Genomic DNA, 27,410 nt, shown 5'->3' on the forward strand with positions numbered 1-27,410 from the left:
GGCTTGAGAAGCTATGTTGGTAAAACAACAAAAAAATCCTGTGTGGCTTCTCCTGTTTCAGTTTCAACTGCTTCCTATTGATTTAACTTCCGCTGATAAAGTTACAGGGGCCAGCTAAGCCAATATGACTATTTTAAAAACAATGAGCGTGTCCAGAAAGGAGACTGCATCTGTTTAAGTGCACTGAGGTTTAAAAATAGTTACACTGATGCAATTTCTGGGTGAGGGTGAAGCCAACCTTGGAAATGGAAGCTCAAAATGTGTAATATAAATCAACCCTAAAAGTTTGTCAAAACAAATAWAACTGCATAGCTTGCATACCCCAAATCAGACTTAATTTAACTGACTGGTTCTTCAGCGGTGCTAAGGTCCTGAACCCACAAAGCACTTTATAAGATGGGACTAGTCGTTTCCTTACTGTTCACTCTGTGGTTCATGGTTTTGCCAAATCCTAATATAACAGAAGGGCAGGTGGGCACTTTTCCTAAATTCATGTGTTGCTGTTAATCATTACCCTGGCCTCATTTTATCTCTTGATCACTTTCTGATGATGAAAAGAGGGAATGGGGACTGTATCTTGCAAACTGGAAAAAGATTCTCTTTCATCTTCCATTATCACCAGAACAAAACCCTAAAACTCTTCTAGCAAGTATTTCTAGGCAGAACATAGGTCTGGAAGAAAGCTCCTGAGTCACAGCATCCAGAATCTGTAGCACGTAAAAAGCCCATCATCCCAAGCACACTAACATGAAATTTTGATGTTCCGATGTACGCACGTAGGCTGCACTGGCAAAGTTTAATCAATGATAAATAACATTACTTTGCAACACACAGGAACTATTCTAGATGAAGCACAGAGTTGAATCTAAATCTAAATTCCCATTCCCCAAAGTAAATGTTAGCATTAGTTTAATTTTTCTGGAATCTTTCACTATCACAAAGAGGAAAAAAAARGAAAAACAGAATTCTTCTCTCCTTCCCCAATCAATTAGCCCCCCACACACACACGCACTGGGCGTAACAACAAGAAGTTCACCTGAGATGGACTCCGCAACAAATGAGAAAYTTAGTTCATCCTGATAAAAACAGGAGCCTGGACTAAAATTAATTTTTAACTCAATTCTCTTTGTTCAGGAGAAYTCAGAAAGTCTGCCCACAACAGAGAGCTCACAGTAATCGTCTTGCAGAAGCTGAGCAATCCATGCAGAAATACAAAGCAGTTGTGGCAGGGGCAGGGAGGGCCTGTAATCCAGTTTCTACAAGGAAAATTCAAGTACCCTAAGAGGTCTTATTCCTCTTCTGATTTCTCTCACAAATTACAGGCTGCTCTCTAATGCAATTTTCTGGAGCCTGAGAATCATAAAGTCAAATATGAACAAGTCTAGTGGAAAATCTGTGACGCTAATCTTGGCCTACGTCGTATTTTTAACAGGCGCTGAATTTGTGTGCCGGATTATCCAGATGGCCATGCAGGAATCATCCTGATAGGATTAAACCTTTGTGCTGAACTCTGCTCCATCTGCTCTCGGAGGCTCGCCTATCGCTGTCAGAATATGAATTTTTAGCCCATGTCTAGCACCYCAACTGAAAGTGCTTGCATACCACACACATGCACATCCATCCATACATGCACACGCACACACATATATATAYACACACATACATATCCTTAAGTACTTGATTAGTAACGTGAGATGAAGTTAGCCTGAAGTTTACCACTGAAGAAACATATTGGTTTTATTATTCATTTGAAGAACAAAGTATGCAATATCTAAATTCAAACAAAAAAGCATTTTTGTTGTTGTTCTGGGACTTGTTCAATTCATTAAACCATAATACTGCCATAAATTTACAGATGAAGGCATGACTAAATACAAAGCAGCAAGGCTCTTCATCTTTGAAATCTATTACTATTTGAGAATGTATGACACAATTTTGCTTTGAAGATATCATAGTTAAATATTTCAGATTAAAAAACAACCAGCAACAAAAGACATGCACAAACACAGTGCTGGTAGCTGTTATTTGTGTCTCAATCTAGTCACAGGCCAAGAACAAAAAGTAATAATCAGACCCAGCAAAAGAAAAGCTTATTCCCACTAATGTTGCTTTCTGCTTTTATTATCTATTAATGACAGTCTTTTGCATTCATTGTTGCAGCCTGCCAGATGCAGCAAAGATCCATATTCATCATGTGCAAAAATTCTGCTCAGGCAGGCTCCGTGACAGATCACACCGAGTTGCCTGCCGGGAGACCAAGGTCCGACGGATGGCCTCAGGTTTCTGGGCCCCGGGCCAAGGGGATAGGTAGGGATTCTGGCTCTTCTGTAAGAAAAGCACCTCAATGATCAGGAAGCTTAACTAAATTGCTAGCCTGGCTAGAAATATGCTACAAACTAATGGCTATCTGGGGTGGGGAGAGCTGCATAAGAAAAATAAACACAATAATTCAACTGATATTATTATTATTATTATTATTATTTGGGAGGTTTGATTCAGGAATGCAATATAATACTCAGCCCATGTTTGTGATGGCAGCGGGACAGCAACGAAGGCAACGTGAGCTGAATCGCGTTTCAAGTGGAATCCTTCACTGCATCGCAAAGACTGAGAGACCCTTGTCTCTGCTGAGCAGTGTCTTTCATACGGCTTCCTTCTCTGTTCTTTGTGCTACACTGACTGGAAGGGTCAAGCACCTCCTCCCAACCATTTAGGTTTTACTTGCAAAAACACAAGCATAAAAATATATTTATAGTTCACAGTATCTGTCCAGCAATGACACCACATAAAACCAACATGCTGAAAATCTGAAGAGGGAATACTTTGGACTCAGGCCTACAAATGCTTAGAAGAGTTTGTTCGTTCAACGTGTCTGATAAAGTCATGCTATACTGTTATTTATTTATTTATTTGGGGCCATATTCAGACTTGAGGCATTGTAGCGCGTATAAAGTAAGCATCTGTCTCTGACTGGGCGAGTCAGACTGCCTTAAATATCCTCATTCCCTTACGTAATCAGCAGACGTGGGCAGGCACCTCTGGAAGCCCAAAGACCTGGAGCTCTTTGCTGGTTCCTGCAAGAGCTGAGGAACCCCTGTAGGACAATATCATAAACAGGAAGCCTCCTGAAGCAACCCACAGGAAATATTGGGCATCTGATATGAGCAGGCACCTGCCTCTGAGCTTCAGAGCAGACACCTCTGTCTGCTCGTGATGGAAGTGAGATGAAGAGGAAGCACCCACAGCAGCCTTCCATGTCACCATTCGTAGGAAGGTTTTCTGCTGTGCAAGGAAACAGACCAATTTTTCCCCAAAGGGCTCCTAAAGAGATTTGCTTCACCTTTGAATGCCACAAAGGGCCAAACTTAGTCAAATATTTTTTCCCTTTCATCTCCTCAAAGAGCCCAGGAAGTTCAGCAGCATGCATGTACCAGGACAAACTGCTCCATACCCAYGTGACCTCAAATCCCAATCCACAAAATAAAACTACAGCTGTAAAGACGAGTAGCTTTGTGGTCAGACCTGTGATTCACCTCAAATTCTGACCTTCTCTTTCAGCAAGAATCAGATAATATCAAGCCTATGAATCCCACGTGAAACCCAGAATTTTGAACAAATATGACACGAGCTGTACATTCAGCCTTCAACAGCATAGACATGTCCCCCTGCCACTTCACAACAAAAACCAGGACCTCAGAAGAAAACACATTGTGCTTTTACAGTGAAGAGCTACAGAACTTCTGAGAGAGTTGCTACAAAACCATCATGAAAAGTTATTTACCAAAACATAATTAATTCTGAATTTACTCTATTCCTATTGCTAATGGATAGTTCAGTAATGGTAGTGCAGTAAAAAACACACATAGGCTCCTGTGGGATTTGAGACCAGATTTTTGAAGGCASCAGTTATCCAGTAGTTCCAGTAAACACCTAATGGGATTTTCAAAGTACCTGGCAGACAGGAACAGAAATTCTGCACCCACAGTTTTGAAAATCACAGTAAAAATCTACCTGAAGCACCCTGATGCTTTGAAAYTGGGTTTTACATCTAAGAATTTCCAAAAATTTTGCTTTGGAGCACCTATACTTTTGGAAGACCACTTGGCCCGCAAAAATGGATATGAATTGCAGGAAGTCCTGAATACCCACTTTGTAAAGGACATGTCTGGTTGAGCAGCTCATGGCAGCCCTCGTACTTTAACTCGTAGATCTAAATGTTTAATTTCTTTTTGAAAGAGAAATTTAAACTGCTAAATTTAAGGCAAGTTCTTCATAAGACGTTACAGTTGGTCTTCTAAAAGAGCTTCCCAGCATACCCAGTTCACTCAGTGAGGCCATAAACCTGCACTGGTTGTATTATAGTYATGTTCATGCTAAAGATTTGCCATATCACAAAGAGAACTATAAATTCATGGAATAAAGGTGAGAAACAGAAAGGACTAACTGTGACATACAAAGCTTTCTGGTTATGCTCAATGAACAGTTCGGGCTGAGATTTTCAAAAAAACACTTTATGAAGTTGTAACATTAGCTTTAATGAAAGTACGCTTTTCCCAATGTTATGCACTTTTGAAACTCTTGTATTCTGGATTCGGGCCAAACATAAAGCCCGTCTCYATTCTAGTATTAATTATTAGTGGTTTATTATTATTTTTTATTACTAACATTAATAATTTTCATTCCAAACATATCACCTTGGTGGGTTCCATTTTCTGCTTCACTTTCCAAGTTCATGCTATTAACTTACTTCCTTGGAAGTGGAAGGGCTTTGTCGAACACTCATTTGGCAGGGAAACACTCTGCAGGCGCCCCACAATGGAGAGAAGAAGAGAAACTCGAACGCTGACACAGGGCTTCTCTCAACTCCAATGAGAAAACATATAGGCTGAGATGCAGAAATACTGAGTTCAGCATTTGCAGACTTTTGTAATCAGAATATTCCAAGCGACAATTGGTGGAGAATGTTTATCTAAAACAAAACTTTAATCCCGATATTGCCAGCACTCAACTAATTCGGAACCTTGCCTGTAAATTCAACGTAAACAGTATTTTCAAAACTGCTGACTGATTTGGACTATTCAAATACTGTTCAAGTACWATTCAAATCTAACATGAAATATTCTGAAGTGGATAGATACCTGCAAACTGCTGTGAACATCATTCTTTGATAATCATGATTCTTAAAGATACATATGAGTTCTCAGAAATCACTAGTTCTTGACCTTTACTTAAAATCACACTTCACAAATTCTTCTCCTTTGTCCTCTGCTTAAATCAGCAGGGGAAAACAAATTGTTTACCAACGTAACAACAAAGGTATCCAGTATAAAATTAAGCTAGATGAATTTGTTTAGAAATAATTATTACTCATGTTCTAATAATACAATGCTCTGTAATTTACTGGTGAGCACATTTGGGAAGGTTAGAAAACCAATGCCTGGCAAAACTTTGCTGCCTTACGGTGCACTCCCTCTCAAACGTTTCTCTAATCCTAATGTCATTCTTCTCCCCTATGATGCCATTGTATTAGTGTCATGGTGGCCAGCAAAGCAAATTGAAATGTAATGAATGCTCATTAGCTATGAATATTCATTGCCTATTTGAATGCTACTGCATGTTTTCCTGTACTGGTAGCTGTGAAGTTTCTGCCAAACAGAGTAGCTAAGGTTTTCCTACTTGCATAACTGTATTCTAATTCCTCTGAGGTCTACAGAAAAACCTCACACCTTCTGAAAGCTGTTGGTCTTCAAATGTGAATTAACTCTCCAAATAAGAACTAACTCTCATGCTGGTTGGAGAACTTTCATCTGCACTTTTCTCCCTTACACGTTTGCTGTAACAAACGAGATATTTTTGCATCTGTATCAAATTTTAAGAACAGTTTCCCTTATATTTTCCTCTTCTTGCAGTTTTGGGAGCACAGTTCTGAAAACTCCTTGGGGAAATTCACAAAATGCATGCTATCTTCATCCAGGTACCATTTTCCCGTGAATTCATGACATCCTCATAACAATAGAAGGCAACAACATATCACAGCATGACATCATTTAGAAATTTTGGGAGAAGGGCTGTTTTATTTTTCATTTAGTTGAAAAAAATAAAGGGCAATTGCTCACAGGTAGAAACTGCAACACTTCATTTTTTCTAAAATCAAGGTGTCTCTAGCTTGTATTRTAACAATTTTTCCTTCTTCAGTTACCCATCACACTAGATCCCTGATGAGTGATTGTCAAGCGGTAACCTTTTCTAGCTGTGGTAATAGGATTACCCAAACTTGACTTATAAGGGGCTATTTCCATGGGCATTATGTAATAGCTATCCTTTTTATTAAAGGCTAGAATATTTCAACTGGTATCTATTATGCCTCCTGTAACATGGCAGCAGCAATTTTAGCTTCTATATCTTAGGAAACAATGWTGAAATAATGAAAAAAAATCACATTCAAACTCAAAATTCCAATATGGTTTCATGAAATACTTGTAACAGAATGTTGGAACTGAAGTTCTGGAATGCCTTCCCCAAATCTGTCACTAAAAATATCCGCTTCCCAGAAGATTTTTAAATCTTATTTTCATTTAGGTTCAAACTAAAAATAAATTTCAAAACATCAAAACTGTTGCAACCTGATATTCTAAACTTTTGAATACCTCTAGTTAACGGCTTTCTCAGGCTGATTTATAGTAACCTAGCCAAAGAGAAACAGAAGATTTCTGATTTCTGTTTGACATGACTGACTGCAAGAAGGCCAACTCCACCCATCCATCCAGTTCTTGCGAAATTCTTAATAATGTCTAAAGAAGCAGGGGGTCTGCTCCTTCACRCAGCTGCTCTGCTCTGGTGATGATAAAAAAATTAATGAGCACAATTCAGCAGGGCATAATTGAGTTAACACAGTTTTGGCCGTCTAAACTGGAGCTGTATGAATCAGAGCAGCAGAATATTTTGCTAACCTGGTGTATCCTAAGGTTTTACTCCAGAAGGGACCACTATGATAATATAGCCTGACATCCTGTGTAACGCCAGCCAAAACACCTCACCCAGCACTCCCTGGATGAGGACTTCTCAAGTCCCTAACCTCTCCCTGACCTGCGGTATACCTTTTAGGAAGATACCAKGTCCTGACTTAACATTTGCAAATGGCAGAGAATCTTCCACAGTTTTGAAAATTTATTTCAKTGGTCCCTAGCGTTAAGATCTGCTTGAGCTCATAGTGGAATCTATTTACCCACGAATTCTCTAAAATGAAGCACCTTAGCTTTCTGGTTATGTTTGGCCTCTTCAGGGGGGACGGAGGCCCTAGCTCTACCTGAGTAAACAAATTGGACTAATCCAGCCCTGGTGTGTTCACTTATATTAGAAAAGATTCAGCTGCAGTAAGTCCACAGGGCAGTGAAGAGGTTAATATTATTCACTCAGTGAGGTCAAGCTCCCAGAACACATAACAAGCCATTATGTAAAAAACTGCCTAAATTTATGAGTCACTGCATTTATGAAGGAACCGATATGAAAAAGACAACTTGGCAAAAGTGAAGAAAATGATTTCCAGCTTGAAGTTTTGCAATCCTTCAGTATATCAAGGCTCACTTACTGTTATTACTATCCATGTTGTGCAATGTTCTGAAAGTCACATTTTTTCCCTTGTGTATGCATGGAGATGTCCAACAACCCTAGGTATTCTTCCCTCATAGAAAATAAATTAGAAAGCAGAAGTAACTCAGAATAACATACAAGATCCCCTCAAGTAGAGTGGTAGAATCCTAATATTTTTTTTCAATATTTCCCTTCTAAATAATAAATCAAGTCCACTGCATTCCTCCATATGGAACAGTACGGTACAGAAAAAAACTGTGTGTTCACATTTTTCATATAATCACAAAAACAGGTTTAAGTGAAGCACTAAGATATAACAGGTGATTCCACCCAAAGATGCAATGARACAAACATTAAAGTTTCTTTGTTTAAACTGGGCCAGTTTGCAAATGCAGCAGTCCCTAACTTTGATTAACAGCTTGGGAACTATACCTTCTGAGGGGTAAAATCCATCAAGCTCTGAAGATTAAAGTTATTTCTCAACTTGCTAATATTTCTCTCCTCAGTCGATATTCACTCCTCTATTAACAATTTAATCAATAAGCACGGACATGTGCAAAACTGAGGGATTTGGAGTTGAAATAGTTAAAACGGAGCCAGAAGGGACATCATCTTCATGACACTCCATATCATCAAAAATGCAGGTTTTAATGCTGTGGCCATCTACAGCACAAGAATTAGGTCACTAAGTCAGATTTCTGAGCATCTTTTAGGAACCAGGAACTGCTGYGTCCAGCACATGCAGCTAAATTCAAGCAATACAATAACCTTACTCAACAATTCTGTTATAATCAGGCTAGATAGAATAATATTTAAAGGCAACCAGGCTCAAAGCTTAATTTTCAGTATTATCTTCTCAACAGAGTTTGTAAGGAAGAGAAACAACTTCACATTTTTATTAACCCAAAYAGAAAATACATAACCAACGAAGACGCAGCCTAGCAATCCTTTTCGCTCTCCAATCTGAAGCTTTAATGGGAAATCTATACACGCGCCCCCCACGGTGCCTGCGGGCTGCGACTGCCAGYGGTGCAGGACTGGCAAGGACAGGCCTCTAAACGCCCCACCGCCAAAGCAGATCATCTACTCGACATAAGCAAACCTGGGCACAGCAACTGCAATTCTTCCTTTACGGTAGAATGGTTTGCATCTACAGATAGGGAACAGCCTGGATCACTCACGGCTACCACGAACTAGGACACCAAAGCAAAATCCTGTCCGTCTTGGGTACCAGAGTAGAGCAACTGAATCATCCAGCCATGAGCTAACATTTCCAGGATCAGGTAGCCACTAGTGAGARCTTCACAGTATGATAACTTATATTAAATACATACACATACATTTATATATATTTCACGTTCAAACAATGGTAGGGCACTACCGTGGAAATCATGGGGCTTTTTGCTATCTGCAAATTCTGACATCGCATTTCATAATCTGCCCTAACGTCCACCCCGCACCTTTCTTCTTTTGCTGCTCAGTTGAGACAGAATCAAATCAGCAAACCTAATTTTTCAAGTGTTCTCCTGGAGAAGAGGAGGAGGAAGAAGGAAGAGAAAAAGAAGTAAAACTGGCCCTTTAAAAAAAACAAGCATTTAAGCTGCTTGTCAGTCGTCTTCCTGACAAGGCCACTTGAATGTATTCAGGAGTATTTGCATAAATGCTCACAGTGAGTTCACCGTGGCAGCTAGTGCTAATGGTACATAAAGTAATTTAGTCACTTCTCTTAGGCATCTTGTCAGGGTGATAAGCACCCCCTCTTTGCCTTGTTGCGTATTAGATCATTAGATAATAAAATGTTAGAGCATGCAAACTGACAGGGTCTCAGGGACTATCATTTTTCGAGGGCATTGCATTCTGCCAGTGAGGAAAAATAATAGAGAAACTGATGCTGCAATTGCCTTTACATTCTAGTAAAGCCATTCAAAGATTTGGGAAGAAAAAGAATTTTTACTTTGCTGCAATATGAGAGTTTTTAACCAGAAACTTTGCAGACRTCTGCAGCGGTGGACTTCATGCTGGTAAACTTGAAAAGGGTTGTTGCAAACCCTGTCAAAATCCCCCTCCTCCCATAAGCTAGTCACTTAAATTGCATTCGAAAGGTTTTGCTTTTAAAATTGACACCCTGGGACGAACTACAAGCTGAAATATATTCTACTGGTCGGGGCCTATTGGCTCTTCTCTATACATCCTACTATATATGTACAATTTAGAAAGGTCAACCACACCAGCCTTCTGGTTTACCATAAATATAAAACAAGCAAGGATCCAACTATTTGTGAATGAAAAAGTGATAATTATTGAAAGCCACAGATTGCTGTGGCTCACCCTATTTATACCACACAGAAATGTATGAAATAATTGGCCTCTGCCAGCTATTACTTTTGAAAGATAGATATATTTATTTGAAATAGGAGCTTCTTAACCCGCTGGTTTCAAGGAGGACAGTGTGTGGATGTGAAACCATGATCTAGGTTCCTAGTTATATTCAGAGAGACGAGCTACGRAAAGGAACTTTCCTTTTACTGCCTGACAAGTAAGATATAAATAGAGATGTGTTGGATGTCCCAAAAATAATCCAAGCTACCTGCTAATGAGATGGTAAAAACCCAAATGTGGAGAACTGGGCTCCTGAGCRGCTCAGGAGGTAAAACTTTCTTTCCAGCTTTCTGGCACCCAAAGTCTTTTTTAGGTGTCACATAAACTGCAATTCAATGTTTAAGAGCAGTATTTCCCAATACAGTTTTGTAGGGAAAATTAAGATTAATAAAACTAAGCAACCAGGACACCTCCTTGCTACAATGCCTCCTCACCTTCCCCAACTCAAACCTCATGCAAAGACAGTCAGGCATTCATCATTATTAAAACCAGATATTTATGTTAAGGAGTTAAATATCTAGAAAAGTACACAAGAATACATTTGTCAAGGGCATATTATCRTTAGAACCCAGCATTTCATAACCTATGATCAGAAGTGGCTCAGCAAAGCAATAAACCAAGGCAAACTAGCCCCGACTCTGTTAGTTTCCCATCTTGCCATTTACGGATGTTGTTTAGGTGAATCTGTCCTCCTAAGCGCGAGGACAGAGAACTTGGAAAAAGGAAAGATGAACAAACTGTTTTTTCTACCTAAACTTGAGGCTATAATCCAAGATCAAAATTCCAAAAATAGAAGGAAATTAATAATTTGGGGGACCCAAACTGAAGACAAAAGTTAATTTCAGTGGAGGAGACTCGTCTGTTCCAAGTCTGAAGTTCTTGGTGGCAGCCCAAAACGTCATTAGTATTAAATCCCACTGAAATTTTTCCCATTTTTTTTTTCATTCAGTTAAATGTTTTAGACATATAATACTGACATTTAACATAGTTACTGGATGATTTTTTTGCTGTCTCCTGGACACAAACATGCACAGGATTCCAGGAGAGATGGATTGAAGGATTTAGCTTAAAAAGAAAATCTCTACCAAGCTTTTGGAAAGGGAGTAATTTTGTAGTGTAGAAATTGCCATTCAAAAGTAAGAATTTACTAGTGGTTGCTTTATGAGGTTGCTTGAGAGGTGCTTGGGAAAGGAGATTAGAAAAATCACCTTCCCCACCAAAATGTACACAAGGAGATAGTTTGCAGATGTTGACTTTTAATGGTAGCATTGCAGCTAGGGTTTGCATGTATATGTTATCCACATATATATAGTACACTATTATCTTTTTTGTTTCTTTTTGCTAACAGAACCCTTCAAGCAGTAGGAGTGGGAATGCTAGATGTGATAAAAGCAGATGCTATTCTTACACCGTGCACAAGAATAGGAATATTTACAAGTACGAGAAAGCAAGTATGACCAAAAGAATGCACTTAGGAGACTACAGCAGGGGGAGAAGGGGAAATAAAAAGATGGCATCCACTTTAGTAGCAACAGAAGTAAAAAAAAAAAAWAATAACCTTTTTTATTTTTAGGACTAGAGTTAATGGTAAGATTACGAAGTTGAATAGAGTGAAGTTTTCTTTTGTAATATTCTGCCTCCTACTAATTAATAAAGACACAGTTCACACATTCCTTATAAAAATTGAGCAAAAATTATGACAGCGGTTTGTTTATTAAATTAGGTTGTTGGCAGCACGAAAAAAATTCTGTAACATGAATTATGGCTGAAAATGGCTCATAGCCTACATAAAAAGTTAGAGCTAAATAAATACAGATGTAAGTTATGTTTATATAATGAGAAATGCTGCTGAGCTAAGAATTTTAGGTTAGTAAGTGTGAACTACAGCCCCGATCCTGCAAACACTTATCAATACACTCAACTTTACTGACACAAGAAGCCTCATTGATCCCAACAGGACCATATGTGTGAATAATCTTAAATAGATGCATAAGTGCTTGCAGGACTGATGCCTGAAAGCATGAACAGAATAGGATGCTATTTCCACAGGAATGCACCGAGTGGTAGAAATTCACACGTTCACCCATTTCTTGCTGTTGATATTTCTTCAGCATATCTAGTTAACATTTTTCTGAGTGGCATTCACTTTCCTGGAGAAARTTTTATCTGGTTTCTTCAAACTCTTTGGAAAAATCTGTTTAATTATTCATCAGATCCTTGRCAAATATTTGTGAAACAAACCACCATAAAGGACCAGTGCTTGCTACACTCAACAACTTCAATGGAAGCTGAGGGCACGCATCTCTTAGAGGGAGTAAGCACCTATTGAATTTAGGATTATAAACAGCTTTGAAGACAAAGAACAATTCTACCAAGCTGCAACAGAGAGAGGGGAGTAAAATGCCCTCTGTTTTTGTTTTGTTTTTCAGCAATAGTCATCAACTTTGAGGACAAAGAGCAAAACAAAACATTAATCAACTCCAGATTTTTCAAAGTACATTTGCACTCAACAACTCCCATTTGAAGCGGCTACAGTCACCAGCAGATGTTTTCCAGGACCAGTTGATCTTAGAGAGATTACTGTCCCCCAAGCTGCTTCCAGCTATCTGCCCCCATCCCACCTTTGTGAATGTTCACAGTCCTTTCAGAACTGCCAGCTAAACTGACATGCAGGATCTCCAGCAATGCAGGTTGGCAAAGAGCTATTAAAACTGTTTAAATGTAATGAGCTTCTTCTTGGACTGAAGCAGACCAGGGAGCAATCAGACAAACATCTTAGCTGGCATATCCATGGCATGGAGAATAGCCTCCAGCAGGGAGGAGAGGCTGGCAGCTGTGCCACACCGGGAACAGCATCTTCCTCAGCTGGCACAGCTGGAGCCAGAAGAGAACATTTGTCCATGGCTTGAGTAAGCAGATGGATTTGCAAAAGGGCTCTGCTTTGATTTAGGGTAAATCAAAGGAACAGCTGGATCTCCTAGAGAGCTCAGCACTCTACAGATAGTAGAAATCCAATCTTGGTTTTGGGTGCTGAGCATTTCAGAAAATATGCAACATCCTTTAGATGCAAAGTCAAAAATCAAGACGGCTTGGAAAATATCAGACTCCAATTTTGGATGCTGAATCGAACTAACCAAAGGGAAAAAATGTCACGTTTCACTGACACGCAGGACAGATTCTGCACCCATGTTTGCCTATCAGTTTGTCATTTCACTACATTTAGTGCTGACCTACTTAAAACCTCCACCTTTTGTCTGGAGGCCAGTGTCTCTAAAGTATCTGGTCCCAAAGGCCTGAACTTTTACAGGACAGTTTGAAGGCAGAGGTCAGAGACAGAAACCAAATAAATCCACATTTAAAGTAGCAATGCCAACCAATGAAAATGATATGCCTACCATGTTCCAGATAAGAAGGCGTACCTTCCGAGGGATCGAGTCTTCGAGCTCTCCGCCCATGCTTGGAATTGTTGTGTACAAACATATTGTCCGACACTGCCAAGACGTGGCCATCGACATTGACTGTTGTAGACACCACAACCTGCAAGCACAAGAGCAAAATGGAGGAACAYTTAGATATACCCGTATTTTTTTTTAAGCAGCATAGAGTGTAATAAACTTGGTTAAATAAATAACAGCTGGGAGCTCTAGAAAATTGCATCGCTATTTCGCATAATAACTGGTGCTTATGCTGTACAAATCTAACAAGAGACGCTATTGATGAGTGGGTCTTTGGCATCGAAAGCTTTTGATGCACTTTTAAGTCAAATTGCAGAGTTTGTAGCTGCACGGCAGACGGCACACTGCTAACCATCATTTTAACAAGAGGATCTTTATTAAGTATTTTTCCCCCCTATATACAAGGGCAGCTGTGTTTCACCCTAAATTATCCTTCAGCTTCTGTGCTGAAGTAGATAGAGCTGTTGACATTGCAAATGAGAATCGATTCCAAAAAGTGTGTTTTGTGAAGCTGCAGTGGGAGTAGTTGTATTCCTTCTCCCACCCATTGCACCTCTCTCCCTCTGGTACAGGTGCTACAGGTTGTTGGACTCAACCATATTTCTCCTGTGCCGAGCTTTATCGCAAGGGGTGAATGTTCCTGTACACGTGCAGGTTTGACACAGGGGACCTGATCTGCTGAACACAACCCTATTCATCCTGCATTAGTATTATTTGTACTTCCCAACTTATCTCAATGTCAATATGTAGAGTTTTGTTTGAGCGTTGCTGTGGCTGCAGGATCCAGCGTGCCCGCTTCCAGGATGGTGGTGGAGAAGCTGGCATGATGCATGGCAGCTGGAGCAGGAGACCCAACTGCTCTGCTGTGCTGGTGGCCTCAGGGACCAGCATCCACGAAGCTCAACAGACACAGCCTGAGAGGACAACCCTACACTAAACCATCCAGGCTGAGGCTACACAAGCCACAAACTGCAGATGAGGAAACAGGGCAGGCGCAAGTGGCCTGGCAGAGCTGCGAACTCATCACAGCCTGTCTCCACTCCACGCTCCAGTCGCTCGGCCCCACAACCTCCCTCGCTTTAACTCTGCCATCCCGCTCCCTGCCTTTGGCGACACCTGCCCCCTTCCCAGCACCCTTCCCCAAAGCGCATCCTTCCCAGGGTTTTACCCCAGGCAGGGATTTGGGCTGCAGACGGCTGCCCGCTTGCCAGGAGCACGCGCTCCCTTGGAGAACTTTGCCTAAAACAATACGAAGAAATGACCTACACTTCTCCTTATATTAAACGGGGAAAGGGATTAAAAACTGAAACCCACAGAGATATGTTTATTCATGCGACCTCTTACAACCAAATATAATAATTGTCTGTTAATTGCAGTTTCAGCTCCCACCTCATGCTTCGACATGTGAAACAGCAATCAGCAGCTCCTGTTTAATCCACCTATTATGTTGACTAATTAACTTTGCTCGACAGTTTATTTCTTCCTCCATTATCAGCCCCTGTCAGCCGCAAGCACACTGCCGCAAAGGGGGACCTCAGCCCTTTTGATTGATCACCGATAGATTGACATGCAGATTAATTTAATTAGAATCACCTCACTTGAGAAATGAAAGACAATGGCAAGGGGGCTAATAGATCTGCTCTTATAATGAGGCGAGCCTCCAGAGCCCCGGCAGAGGATTTCTGATTTATTTTGCTGAATTCCCCCGTCGCTCTGAAAAGCTCTTGCTTTAATTGTTCTTGGTTTTGAGAGGCTAAAGCCTCTGAAGAGGTGAAATGCTTTACAAGGATTGGCAAACATTGCTCCAACTCTCTCAGGAAGCGGCTGCCTCTCAAAGTTGGCCGAATGGGGACACTTAAAGGATCGCTTACAACAATTCAATTTTGCCACTTGAATAGGATTGAAAAAATTTTTCTCCACTCAGCCCTGACCACCTATAAAACGCCTAAAAATATAAAGCGAGTGAAGTTGCTAAATTATCCATAGCTGATCCAGGAACGCTTTGTCTTTAAAAAGATGAATACAAAAAGAGAATAGTTTACATCGACAGGTTCCTGAAACAGCCCCTCAGAGAGGCATCGCAGGCAATAGTTTTTGTGTGTTTTAAGTCAAAGATATTAAAATACAGAACAAATGATTCAAAAGTTCTTGCAGATGGGAACTTTGGAAAAAGAAAGCACCAAACATGGAAATCAAACTAGGGGAAAAAACAAGCCCTATATATAAAATTCCAAGAGATGTTTAAAAATAACTTATCCATTACATTCCTGAGGAATAAAGTTTATGATATTTTCAATAAAATATGATATTATAAGTGGCTCAGGGTTTGCAGTCTTATTTGTGCACTTGCAACCATTGCAAGTTCTTTGCARCTGGGATTTTGAACCAAGTTCTTCACTGACATTGCCTGTCATAGCCCCACGACTCCTATCGATCCCTTTCTTCTTCTGCAGATCTACTCAGAGGCATATGAAAATTCTTAGAATACGGGCCACAGTCTGAAATATTTTCCCCAAATAACACCTCGAGTCCTAACATCATATAGGTACATACAGATTCCCACTGAAGCTGATCAGTCAGGTGCCGAAACTTTAACCTTCGGATGTTTCTAGGAATAGGATCTATGGCTTAGTGTTAGTAACAGTAATTTAGGTCCCAAATCTTTAGAAGACTTACGTATGTAAGTAGCTATCTCTATATACATCCTTTCCTAAGGAAGGGCTCAAGAAAACAATCCTAGTGCAAGCAATTTTATGTGAGTAAATTTACATTTTTTTCCCCCTCCTCAGCTTTCCAAAACTGTTGATGCAAGATATTTTGAATTACTTAACAGTGTCTTCCTACTTACCTCCTGAACAGAGAGTATGATTTACTACAAAGAGACCACATCGGTGTGGTTCTTCAGTGTCGTTAGCAGAAGAAACTATAAAAGGAATCCCCAAGAGAAACTGTTTCTAGTCTCAGGAAATGCAGAAAAAAAGTGGTTACTCTTATGTGTCTGTCTGAAAAAAAATGATTATTCATAGTGCACCTGTAAGAAGCAGCACGCACACACTGCCTAATTCTTCAAACAAAAATCTCATTAATACAAAAATACTTAACACACATCACCCTAACAAAATATTAATGCCCTAATTATTAGCAGAGAAAGAATATACCTTGAATATTGTGTGCCACAGTTACATACTTGAGTTGCTCAGAGCACTTACGTACTTACGACTTATGCTCATATTTTTAATCTAAAAAAATACAACACTCTGCTCATGTTCATTTTGAAACGACTGGGATATGTTCAAGTTAAAGCACATGCTAAAACTAATTTGTGGAGAAATCATAAAATTAGGGGGAGGGGAGAGCCAAAGTAGATGTGAAATGGGCACCGAGGCATCCTAAAACACAGACCATAGCGAGAGGCAAAGGCACACTACAGTTTAATAAATGATTAATGAGGTGCTGACACATTAATGTAAGCACAGGGACAACCAGGCCTGCCAAATCTCAAACCTTTCCAAATTTTGTCAACAAAACACAGTTTTAATTTGGGACAGGCAAACATGGAAAATGATTTTGAGCTTTAGCTTCAGCCCTTCACAGATTTTGACTCTAAATCCTGTATCAACACCAGAGGAGACAGAGGTATGAAAAAACACATTGGTTTACAACTTTGTTCAATCAAGTTGGCACTATCAACTGCATTAACATATCATAGTTCTGTGAATTATTCTGCCTGCCATTAAATAGTTCAGTTGTGAATGCCTTGGAGCTAGTTTTAAAAATAATAATAAATAAATAAATAAATAAATAAATAAAGAGAGAGACCAGGAGCCTGGAGATCAAGCTATTTATCCACATTTAGCACTTGGCCTGTTTATTTGTTATGGTACCTCACCTAATATATCAAAATTAAGCATCGCATGACTCCTCATTTTTAACCACAGCCCATTAAGCTTTGCCAACTGATTAAGACATAGCATGTTTCTGTGCTTTCAGTTTTCTTCGATGGATAGCGAGAGCTCTGATATTTTTTTTGACATCCTCAACATCCAGTGACAAAGGCAGAGAATATCTGATTACRATGATTTCCAGGCTTGAATTGTCTTTAGTGTTTAACCTGTAACTCCTGTGTTTGCTGCCCTTGCCACTTCTTCAAAACTATACAAACATGGCTTAAACAAAATCTTTTATTTTCATCACCACTTGGTAACATCATACAACTTCCTTATTCTGATAACTAAAAAAACTAAAACTAAAAAAAACTAAAAAAAAAGAACTAAAAAAAAAAAAACACCACTCTCACTTTAACAAGGCACTTAATGTGCCTAACTTAGAGCACATAAGTACAATACATTCAGTAATTTTGCTCACGTGCTTAAGGACAGGCTGGGTGCTTAATTACCTCATTGAATTGGGCCACAGCTCTCATTGCCTTTTTTTTTTTTTTGGTGCCTTTTCCTTCTCTGGGGATGGAGCCTTGCATGTCCAAACTCCATTATCTGGGATTCATGAAGCATCATCTCTGTCTCTTATGCAAATTTGCAATAAGACACAAGTGGATTCAATTCAAACATGAGTGGCAGCGTCCCACAGAGCCAAACTACCAGCCTAGGCTGTGGAAGAGGTTGTGGTAACAGCCCCAAACAGCATGGCAATTTCTAAGTGACTTTCAAGGTTTTCATAATAAATGAATGTTCAGGGGTTTATACAGTGACTCAGTCTCAAAAGTTTTCTCTAAATGAAAACTTGACATGTGTCAGTTTGCAAGTCGTTATATTAAAACAAGAACAACAAGATATCTGGGCCACCTGGGTTTCATTAATTACAGTAACATATAAAACTGTTTAGGTTGTACGAATGACTTTTCAGCGTTGAAAATCTGGGCAGAGTTCACCCACGATACCACCTACTTATTAATTGCTATTACTACCACTCATCGTGGCACTGCAGTCCACCCCACCAAGCCTGGTGACTTGAAGAATGCATGAACCCAGGCATAGCAGCTGCTCCTCGGGGCTTCCAGAATAAAAAGGCAAAGCTGGGCAAAGGTGAGTGGAGGTGGTATCACCACAGCTTCTGCACCACTGGGCTGATGAAACACCCAGAGATTAAATAACTTTCTCAAGGACGAGTRAGGAGGCTGCAGCAAAGCTGGATGCTAAACTCAGTGGACTTGAATCCCTGTATAGTACCTGACTTGGTTTCCCCTATTTGACTGTCTTTCTGYTAATAGAGATACAATGAACACAACGAGGGCTAGCCCTGTACAAGTTGTTCCAGTGCACACTTTTACTGGCATTTGGCACAAGCCTTGACATTTCAAGCATGCAGAGAAATGCATTTCCTTCCAGGCCCACCACTGCTTTTACATTAGGCTTACAACACTAGTGTATTTGCATGCAAAGTTCAGGGTAAAACTTCCTAACTCCTTTTTTTTTTTTTTTACATATATCTGAATGAAGATTCGCACACAGGTCTCCTGAATCAACATACCCTCTGCCTCCTCCCTGTGCTTTCTTAACCTCTTTTAGACTACACTATAACCAGACACRTCCAGCTGCAGACAAAAATACTATTATGGAGATTTTCTGCAGAATCTATCCTTAAATAGTATAAGACTAGTGTACCTGTCCCTTTGCTGTTTTGTCCATGAAAAACACAAGCTGCTTTCTAGTAACTCCTACCAACTTTTGCAGACTGATGTATGATACCACACTAAAAGGTGGACAAGTCCCTGGGCAGCTTGACATTCAAGCACAGATGAGGAAATAAAAGTCCCTAATGTTGGGCAAAGAAAAGGGTGTGCTACTATTTAAAAAGTATTTGGAAATATCTTCATCTGGTCTTTTTAACCAGGCCTTTGGCATAATTTTAAGATCTTTCCAGTCAGTGGGAATATTTCAAGAGCCCAAGGTAGCTGACAGCAACTCCCCAGCGAGGTCACAGGGACCAGGATTTCACATGGTGCCTATACAACATTTGCTACCTCCACAACAGTGTCTCAAATTGTGCACCATACTGTCAAGACACTATTTTTATTCTTGTTCCTTTTCACCCAAGGAACAATAAATGAAACTCTGACTCTGTAGGGTCTGGCTATTTTATTTTCAGTAGTCCATTGCTAAAAGAGCAACAAGTTTGGTTGTTTTATTTAAAAAAAAAAGGGGGGGGAAAGGAAAAAAAGAGAGAGAGAGAGAGAGAGAAACAAAAGCAGCTATTGTAAAACAATAAGCCCAGGCATTTAACAGAATGCTACAAGCTTCAATACCACACTGTATTATAGTATGAGCGGTTTGCTCTGCTGAAAGTGATTAATTTCTGGAAAATGCTAAGGTCACACTAATTGACATGACCTGTGTAATTAAGCAGTCTCTGTTTACACACGGAAAGCTCAACTGCTGTGAAGCTGGGTTTGTATGACAGAATGTCTTTACAAGTCAAGAGATCAACAACCTTTCTTATGTCCTACCTCCTCGCCTACACGGGCTCCTGATTGCTGTTCTGAGAGAACAGGCAAAGGCATTACCATATGAAAATCAGCCTGTATCCGGGCGAGTACAAAACCAACAGAGTGTACATATTGTGAAGCAAGCTCTGACAAGCCCCAGGGGTGACTGCCTGGCCTAARTCTCCGTGCTGGTAAGAGTCCTTTCCAAGACAACACTTTCTCCTTCAACGATAACACCCACTTGAATCACCGGAAAAAAGGGGGATGGAGGGCGGACGCGGGGGAGAAGCCGAGGGCTCTGCCGTCCTAACGCTGGCTCTTACGCTGATTAAATTATTCCCTGTGGCCACATCTCATCAGTTCTGCCCTCCTCCTATGCTCAGGGGGGTAAATAACACCTCCCTCTACCTTCTAGTGTTGTTGCAATTAAGCAGTTCAACAAAAGATGTATGTTCTACATATACAGAGTATTACCATGTACATAGCATTTAGCACTTGTTTTAAAGAAGCAAAGAAGGTCCCAAACTACTGCAGAAAGCAGCAGTCATCTTTTGGAGTCTTCTGCCTCCAAAGACCCATGCAGTCTACAGGACAAATCTCCATCTTCCTCTGATCCTTGGGGTAAATTCYCATTGAAAGAATCTAACATGTTTCCTCCCTGTGCACTACTCCCCTGAAAAGGGAAAGTCCTTTGGCTCTTTAACCTGTATTTTTATTCAGTCCATACTCAGGTAAGATCACTGGCAGAGTCAAACTGCCACGTCTCCAACAGAGGGGCTTGGAGTAACTATTTCTCACCATTGCCACAGCACCAGCCTGCTTCCAGCACTGGAGAAGGCCAGTGCAGACCATATTCCCAAGGGATGCTGGTCCTCTTAATCCCCAAAGTGGTCATGGGCATACTTAGACATAGCATAAGAAATATATGTGGCTACCTGAAACTGTATTTATACCACAGCAGAGAAACACTAGTCCAAAACACCCCAAGAAAGATATACCCAGTGGTAGGGTTTTTTGTTTGTTTGTTTTAATAAAACTGCTGAYTACAGGGATGGACCTTCACCACACTGATGCAGGCTTATGAGTTCTTAGTGCTGCACAGAAATAACTCTCAAAGTGGAGAACGCCATGGTGCAAGCAGAGTCACGAGCCTCGTTTTGTTCCTGGATTGTCCTTATACCCTCCTCTGCCCCTTCCAACAGGCACCGTGCTCGCTTGGTTTGGCACGTTTACGTGCAGGCAGAGACTTCCTCGGGCAGAACCGAGCATCTCGGAGCAGGGTAGCCCCTTAACCTCAAACAACCGTAAGGTCATTTTGGTTTTTCCTTCTCATGTTTTTACATCCTGTGGAGATGGCATTAGTGAGTTTTCTTCTCCAGAGCAAGAAAATCCAAATACTTCCTGCCAATTCTGCTGGGACAAGAAGCCCACAGACATTATTCCGTGACCTTAGGTTTTTAGCATCTTGCAGTGAATTGCGAGGCTAGTTTGGGTCAAACTACTTCTGTCCCTAACAGCTGATTATTTTGAAAGGAGGAAATGTGACTGACTGACCTGAAATCGGCGCATGTCTCGCGGGTTTCCTGCATTTTTTAGGCAATTTTGGTTACATTTGAGAAAAAATTTCAAGAAGAACCTGTGGAAAAAGAGAAAGGGTCATTAACATCTTATAAACAGTCCGTAGTAGTACCATGTAACATCTGTGCATTTGGTCCAACACAGCCTTATTTACATTAGTAATCCTAACTCAGACAAATTATCCCACTGACCATCCGTACTGGGTGCAGAGCTCATACAGCCCCAACCCAACAAAACTTTTAAGCACGTCCTAAAGCTTTAAGCAGGAACTTAATGGATCTGTTGCATCAGAGCCGTTAAAGTTTGCAAAGTCAGTCCCTGTATCACTTCAAGAGGCCAGCCTCACAGTGCCATCCATAGCATCAAGGAAGTAGGAGACGCGTATTTCTCAGCAGAAGGAGCACACAAAAAGAGCACGGAAGAATGCTAGCCAAAAGAATTCCCTTAGGTATAAGTGGGGTTTTATTTTACAAGTTCACTGTACTGTGCAAATTTTGATTTAATACAAAAATACTGAAAATGTTCCATACAGTTGAAATCTCCCTTCCACAATTAAACCCAATTTGAGCATAAAATTAATGCTCAAACTGTGGTTAGTGGAAGACCAAAAACTCTGAAAGAAGGAGTTGGTTAAAAGCCTAACTTCACGGAAAAATGAAATATTTTAAATGCAGTCTATTTCCTGACCATGCACAGTTCACTGAAGGAGCTATATGACCCTGACATATATCTCTAAGAGAAGACATTGCATTTTACAAAGCCAAATTAAAAATCAAACATTTCACTGAAAAAATATTTCTTTCAGTGTTATGCACCAGTGGACTGTAAACTCATAAAGACAAGTCAATGAATAACAGTGGGTCTCAGATTCCAGGCTTCCTCCTTGAGAGCCAAAGTTTATCAACCTTTTGTCCAAAATAAACTACAGACTAAGGTCTACTAAAGCTCAGTTGTGCAAAATTTAATCCTACAGCAAGTTTAAAACCGAGCGGCACCAGACAGAGCAGCATTATATTTGCAATAACCATCAACTGACTAAGCAGGCGCTAGTCTGATCTGTCTCCATATACAAGAAGAGGGGAGGGGATTGCTTGATCCTGTTTTGCCTGAACTTGGAAGGTTAACTTTTATAAGCATCCATCTTTAACACCCCAACTGAATGCTGCATCAGCTGAATCTGCACATGTTGCCAGCAGGAAAGGCAAAGTTGTAGGGTAAACAGCTTCAGAAAACCTCTTTTTGATGAGTAGCAGTCTTTGCCCTGCTCTAGTWGGGATGCTGCCTCTCAAAGAAGCAAGTCCGGGTGCTTCTGCTTGTTCCTCCATGCCAAGAAAGTCATACTAGGCAAACTGCTGCAAGGATAAGTCAAAACTACAAGGGGCTGCTTTCATTAAAGAAAAGTAAGGTAATGAGGGAGATTACAAGATGTGAGGCCTGTGATTATCAAGGGCTGGATCTCACGACCCCAGAAGTCCCTTCTAGTCCCATCTTCCTGTATAAGAGGAAGCAAGCAACATAAAATAAACAGCCGCCACCAAACTCGAACAAGGGATCGGAGAGGCTGGGTTTGTTTATGCTAAAATAAAGGTGGTGTAAGCCATTACATTTGCTCATCAAGTAGGTTCTGATATTCAGTAACTGAAAGTTGGTGCTATTTGTTGTACGTGTGTGTCTTTTTAAGCCTCTAATGGCCAGCTGTGACAGCCTGACTCAGATTGTGTAGAAGGAGCTGTCAGCACAAATCTTGGCATCTTGAATCCAGACAACTGCTTGCCACCAGGCGAAGGTTTGTACTTGTGCCAGAAAGGATTTTGAGAGACAAGCGAATAGGGCATTAATTCCGCCAAAGAAAAACGAAAAGCGAGGAGAGTTCAGGATCTTACACTTCAGATGATGGCTTTCCTGTCAACAGCTCGTCATTTAGCTCGTGAGCTATGAAGGGCATGGACATCAGATCCCTCTTGCCCTAAGCTGGCCCTGTCATGCGAAATGCTGGCAGAATCCTGAGACCACCCCTCCGCGCAAGAGTGCTTGCTGAAATCAAAAGCCCGGCCATCTGTTGGGAGGCAAAGACATCCCTGTCAGCTGGTGCCTTGAGCCTCCGACAGGCCCTTATGTGGCAAAGTCTCTCAGAACCACTTATTCTTCAGGGAGAAGGCTGCGCTGCCCCGGGGCTTTGCTGGGGAATTCTTCCGAGCTTTCCCGAGCGCRGCAGCTGACCGCCGCAGCTTGCGCTTCCCCCAAGGAACACGCTACCCGGAGCCGAAGGAGAGAGACGTAATAGTTAAAAATATCTGTGCTCAAAGGCAGCGTCAAACATGCAAACGCAGAAAACACCTTCGCGCTGTAGCTTTGCGCTGCACATCCAGACACTGGGCCACATGGATCGGCAAGTCCACTCAGGGGCCCCCAAAATACACGGGAAGCTCCTTGCGAAGCCCTCTGCTGAAACRCTGTGCCTTCATTTCCCTCCCAAGCTATGTTGTCTGCCTGTTTAATAAGCTGATGTCAGCTCAAAGGCTCGGAAAATCAATACAAAACGCAGGAGCTGTCTTTTAGGGTCTGCAAACCCTAATCCAAAGTTTCAAATTGCGCWTTTTGCTATGTCCCTTGAATTCTGCAGAAGTTTCATCCAAGTGAACTGCAGAATAAGTGAAGCTCATCTATTTAAACCTATCCCAAAATAAACAGGCAAGTAGGAAAATAAAAATTCCTTYGAATGCATTCAACTCCAGAAAAATTAACTGAAAAAAAAATCCACAATATTTTCAGAAGAACGTTTGCAACACCAAGCTTATACAGCCAAGTTTGCTTATCTTAAATTAAAAAAAAAAAAGTCATCAGTTTATAGAACACGTTCTGCCAAGCACTGTATTTTTATTCCACTGAAAGACAAAACAAAACACAGGCTGCACTTTGTTTTGGAACACATCAGGGTCTGATTCCCTGGCTACGTGAATATTGTCCCACACTCATGTAAGAAGGTGCTGAATGGCTCCTGAGCTGGCACAAAACACACCAGCTAACATTTGGCAGGAGAGCAGACATGTATGGAGGAGGACATGGCGTGAGCGGAATAGCTTAATTCACGGCGTTCAGCTCACTCGCTCAGTTCCTCCTTTTAACTGCTAGTTCAGGTGCATTCTCCACCTTGAGTCCAATTCTGGCAGCCCTGGTCATTAGCAACACTTCACTCTGCAAATATTTCAGATTGAGATGGACAGGATGAGTCCAGGAGAAACACAAACAGAAGTGTGCCCTTTGTAAGCATAACTTGCAGCCCTGCTTGTGTCTARCTTCTCCAGACCAGGTTATTTTTTCAGTTCTAACTTTATCCCTATTTGGCAGGAATCTACTGCATTAATACTAACCGCAGAGGATATATAGCATTAATACTAACCACCAGGGTCTGCAATGCATTCCCAAGATGAAAAAAAAAAAAATGTGCAGAACACAGGAGCATCAATAAAATCTTCAATTTTTATTCTCTCCAAAGTTATGTAACTGCTAAACACCGGCTCCTCTGGTGCACAAGCTTCGGGCATCAATTATACTCACACCTACCAYTAAAACTTTCTTTTCCACACAAATCAAACAAAAGGTATCTTCTGACTCCCTTCCTACAGCCAATAAATGAAATACAGTGTAACTGAACTCAGCTTTTGGCATTAAGGCGAGAGTGCCCTCTGGAAGCCCGGCAGAACAGCACGTGCCGCTGGCTGGGCACCACCACCAGCTCCAGCCCTGCCGCCGCTCTGCAGGCCCTGCCACCTCGCAAGCAGCACCAGGGATGAAGCTGGGCCACAAACAATCCCCCTCACCCACACAAGCAAGTTTTAGGGCAAAGACTGCATTCCTGTTTTGCATCCAAAATCACCAAAAGCTCACATGGTTTTTCATGATGCAAAGCAACAACCACAGAATATTTTGTGTCTCTGTAACTTGGCAACTCACCTAAACACAGGAGCTACCTGAGCTGGTGCTTTATGGATTAACCCTGGAAGGAGCAGCACTGATGTGCTTGGTGCAGAATAACCCAAGCCAGCTCCACATGAGTCAGCTCAGGTCCTGGAACAGTCTCATCAGGCAAACTTTTAGAAAGCACCTGGATTTATTGACTTACACTGCTRTTAAATCTCATGCCTCACCCCTTATCCAATATAGACATCATTACAGTGTATGGGACTGCAGTTAGTGGAGAAAAACAGAGCTAATTTCAGATGATATGTAGCTGTAGTAGAACACAGCTCAGCACAGGCAGTAAAAATTACTCAAGGAAGTAAGTCTTTGAGCAGTTAATCCATTGCCATGGTACTGTACTACTACAAATGTCTTAAGGAACTGCAACAAGTGATGTAGAAATATGACCTCTGGATAAATACAGACCTCCAGTCTGAACCAGACACAAAACTAACTTGAGCTTTTGTCTTCTGCATTCCAGGTGGAAACTTCTGCAGACAAGTTACTGGCTCATCTGGGAGGCTTCTCTCCTTTCATCACATATTGGTAGAAGATTCCCCCTTGAAGAGTTTTTCCTAACAAAACCATGACATGCTCCAAAAGGTGTTGGCACCAGCAGGGCTGGGCTCTCTTCCCTGCGCTAGCAAGGGGCTGTTTCCCCCACCCAGTCTGAGCTCCCTGAGTGCTCCTGCTGCCCAGCCTTCGTTTTACACAATGACTTTCCAGGTTGCTGCTTGTAATTCGCTACACCTGCCCCCTCATAGCTTCTGGCTCTTTCCTGACACACAATTTCCCTTTTGAAGGATCTAGTGAGCATGCTACCAGCTGGAGTTCCCTCCACCTTTATAAAATACTCCCCACCATTTACCCCAATGATCTTTTCCATCACACAGCAAACTCCTTGGGGCCTGGGCATGCTTGTGCCATACCCACCCAACAGCATCCTGCTCAGGGTCACTGCTAACTACCACAGTGGTTCAAATTAAATAAGTAACAACCAGAACAGAAGCGCTAGCACTAAGGATGTAAAAGGTTTTGGCCCCCCATTTTTCTTGCCACCACACATTAGTACCCACATTTACTATAACAAAGAAAGAGTTAAGTTAAAGAAGGCAAGTCCTGAACAGCATCTTCTCTTCTGTCACTACCCTGAAGGAAACTTAAAGGAACTCAAACGTGAAGGGTTAGCAGTGGGATTTTCTTGCTATTGCCACAATAAATATGTCTGTGGAAGGCGAAAAAAAATAGTTGGAAAGAGAAGACCTGCTGCATTCCTGATGCTGAAGAAAAGCTTGTTTGTTCCCAATACATTGGAGAAGTTGTTCAAGAACAGTTCATCCATGTGAAAATATGACAGCTGTAGTGCTGCCAAGGTCAGCCAGACCAGTGGTTACCCAGTAAGTGAACACTGGTTATACAGCTTAAAACTGTCTAGGGCAAACAAAACCAACAAAACCCACCTTTTCTGAGGTATAAAAGCATTTGATAGCGGAGGGCAGCTTCAGTCCACCAGGTGAGAGGCTATGAAACACAGAGGCATGCACRGGTTTGCAAAATCAGTAGAAACAAAAACACACGGGCAATAATTAGCAACTGCCCATCAGATAAAAGAGCTGCCCAGCCCTTCCGTACGACGCACCAGTTCAGCGGCACGCTAAAWACGTGCGTAAATCTCAACGCGCAAGCAGTCTGCACGAACACGGTACAAAGGTGCTACTTGCTACTCACGTCCGTCCRCACCAGGCGGACCCAGCTCCGCAGTCGGGCCACCTCCTCCCCGGGGGCCCTCCCAGCGCGGGGGCCTCGAGGGGAAGGGGGAYGCTACAGACACCACTGTCAAAAACAATAACTGCCGGGTATTTTACTTCTGGGGGGGAACTCATCATGTCAAGACACACTGAAGCCAAAGCAAGGTTGTGGTGGGCTCCCTTTATTTGCTTCCYTGGGTTTTTCTGTCCTCTCCTCTCAATTAGCAACTCCCACCACATCTGCTGATAACCACGCCT

The 27,410-nt window shown here is 41.4% G+C and overlaps 1 protein-coding gene across 1 annotated transcript in view; it reads right to left on the reverse strand.

Moving 5' to 3' along the window:
- The window catches only part of EBF1 (EBF transcription factor 1), a 266,385-nt gene that overhangs the window by 80,336 nt on the left and 158,639 nt on the right, over positions 1–27,410 (reverse strand). The window contains exons 7-8 of the mRNA XM_085317824.1: positions 21,421–21,502; positions 13,389–13,506 (exon numbers count right to left, since the gene is read on the reverse strand). Coding sequence (XP_085173950.1) covers positions 13,389–13,506; positions 21,421–21,502 — 200 coding nt within the window. The remainder of the gene's footprint in view (positions 1–13,388; positions 13,507–21,420; positions 21,503–27,410) is intronic.

Source organism: Rhea americana, unplaced genomic scaffold (genome assembly GCF_003343005.1).
Source record: "Rhea americana isolate MKP2758 unplaced genomic scaffold, rheAme1 scaffold_51, whole genome shotgun sequence".
In the NCBI taxonomy this organism is placed as follows: domain Eukaryota; kingdom Metazoa; phylum Chordata; class Aves; order Rheiformes; family Rheidae; genus Rhea; species Rhea americana.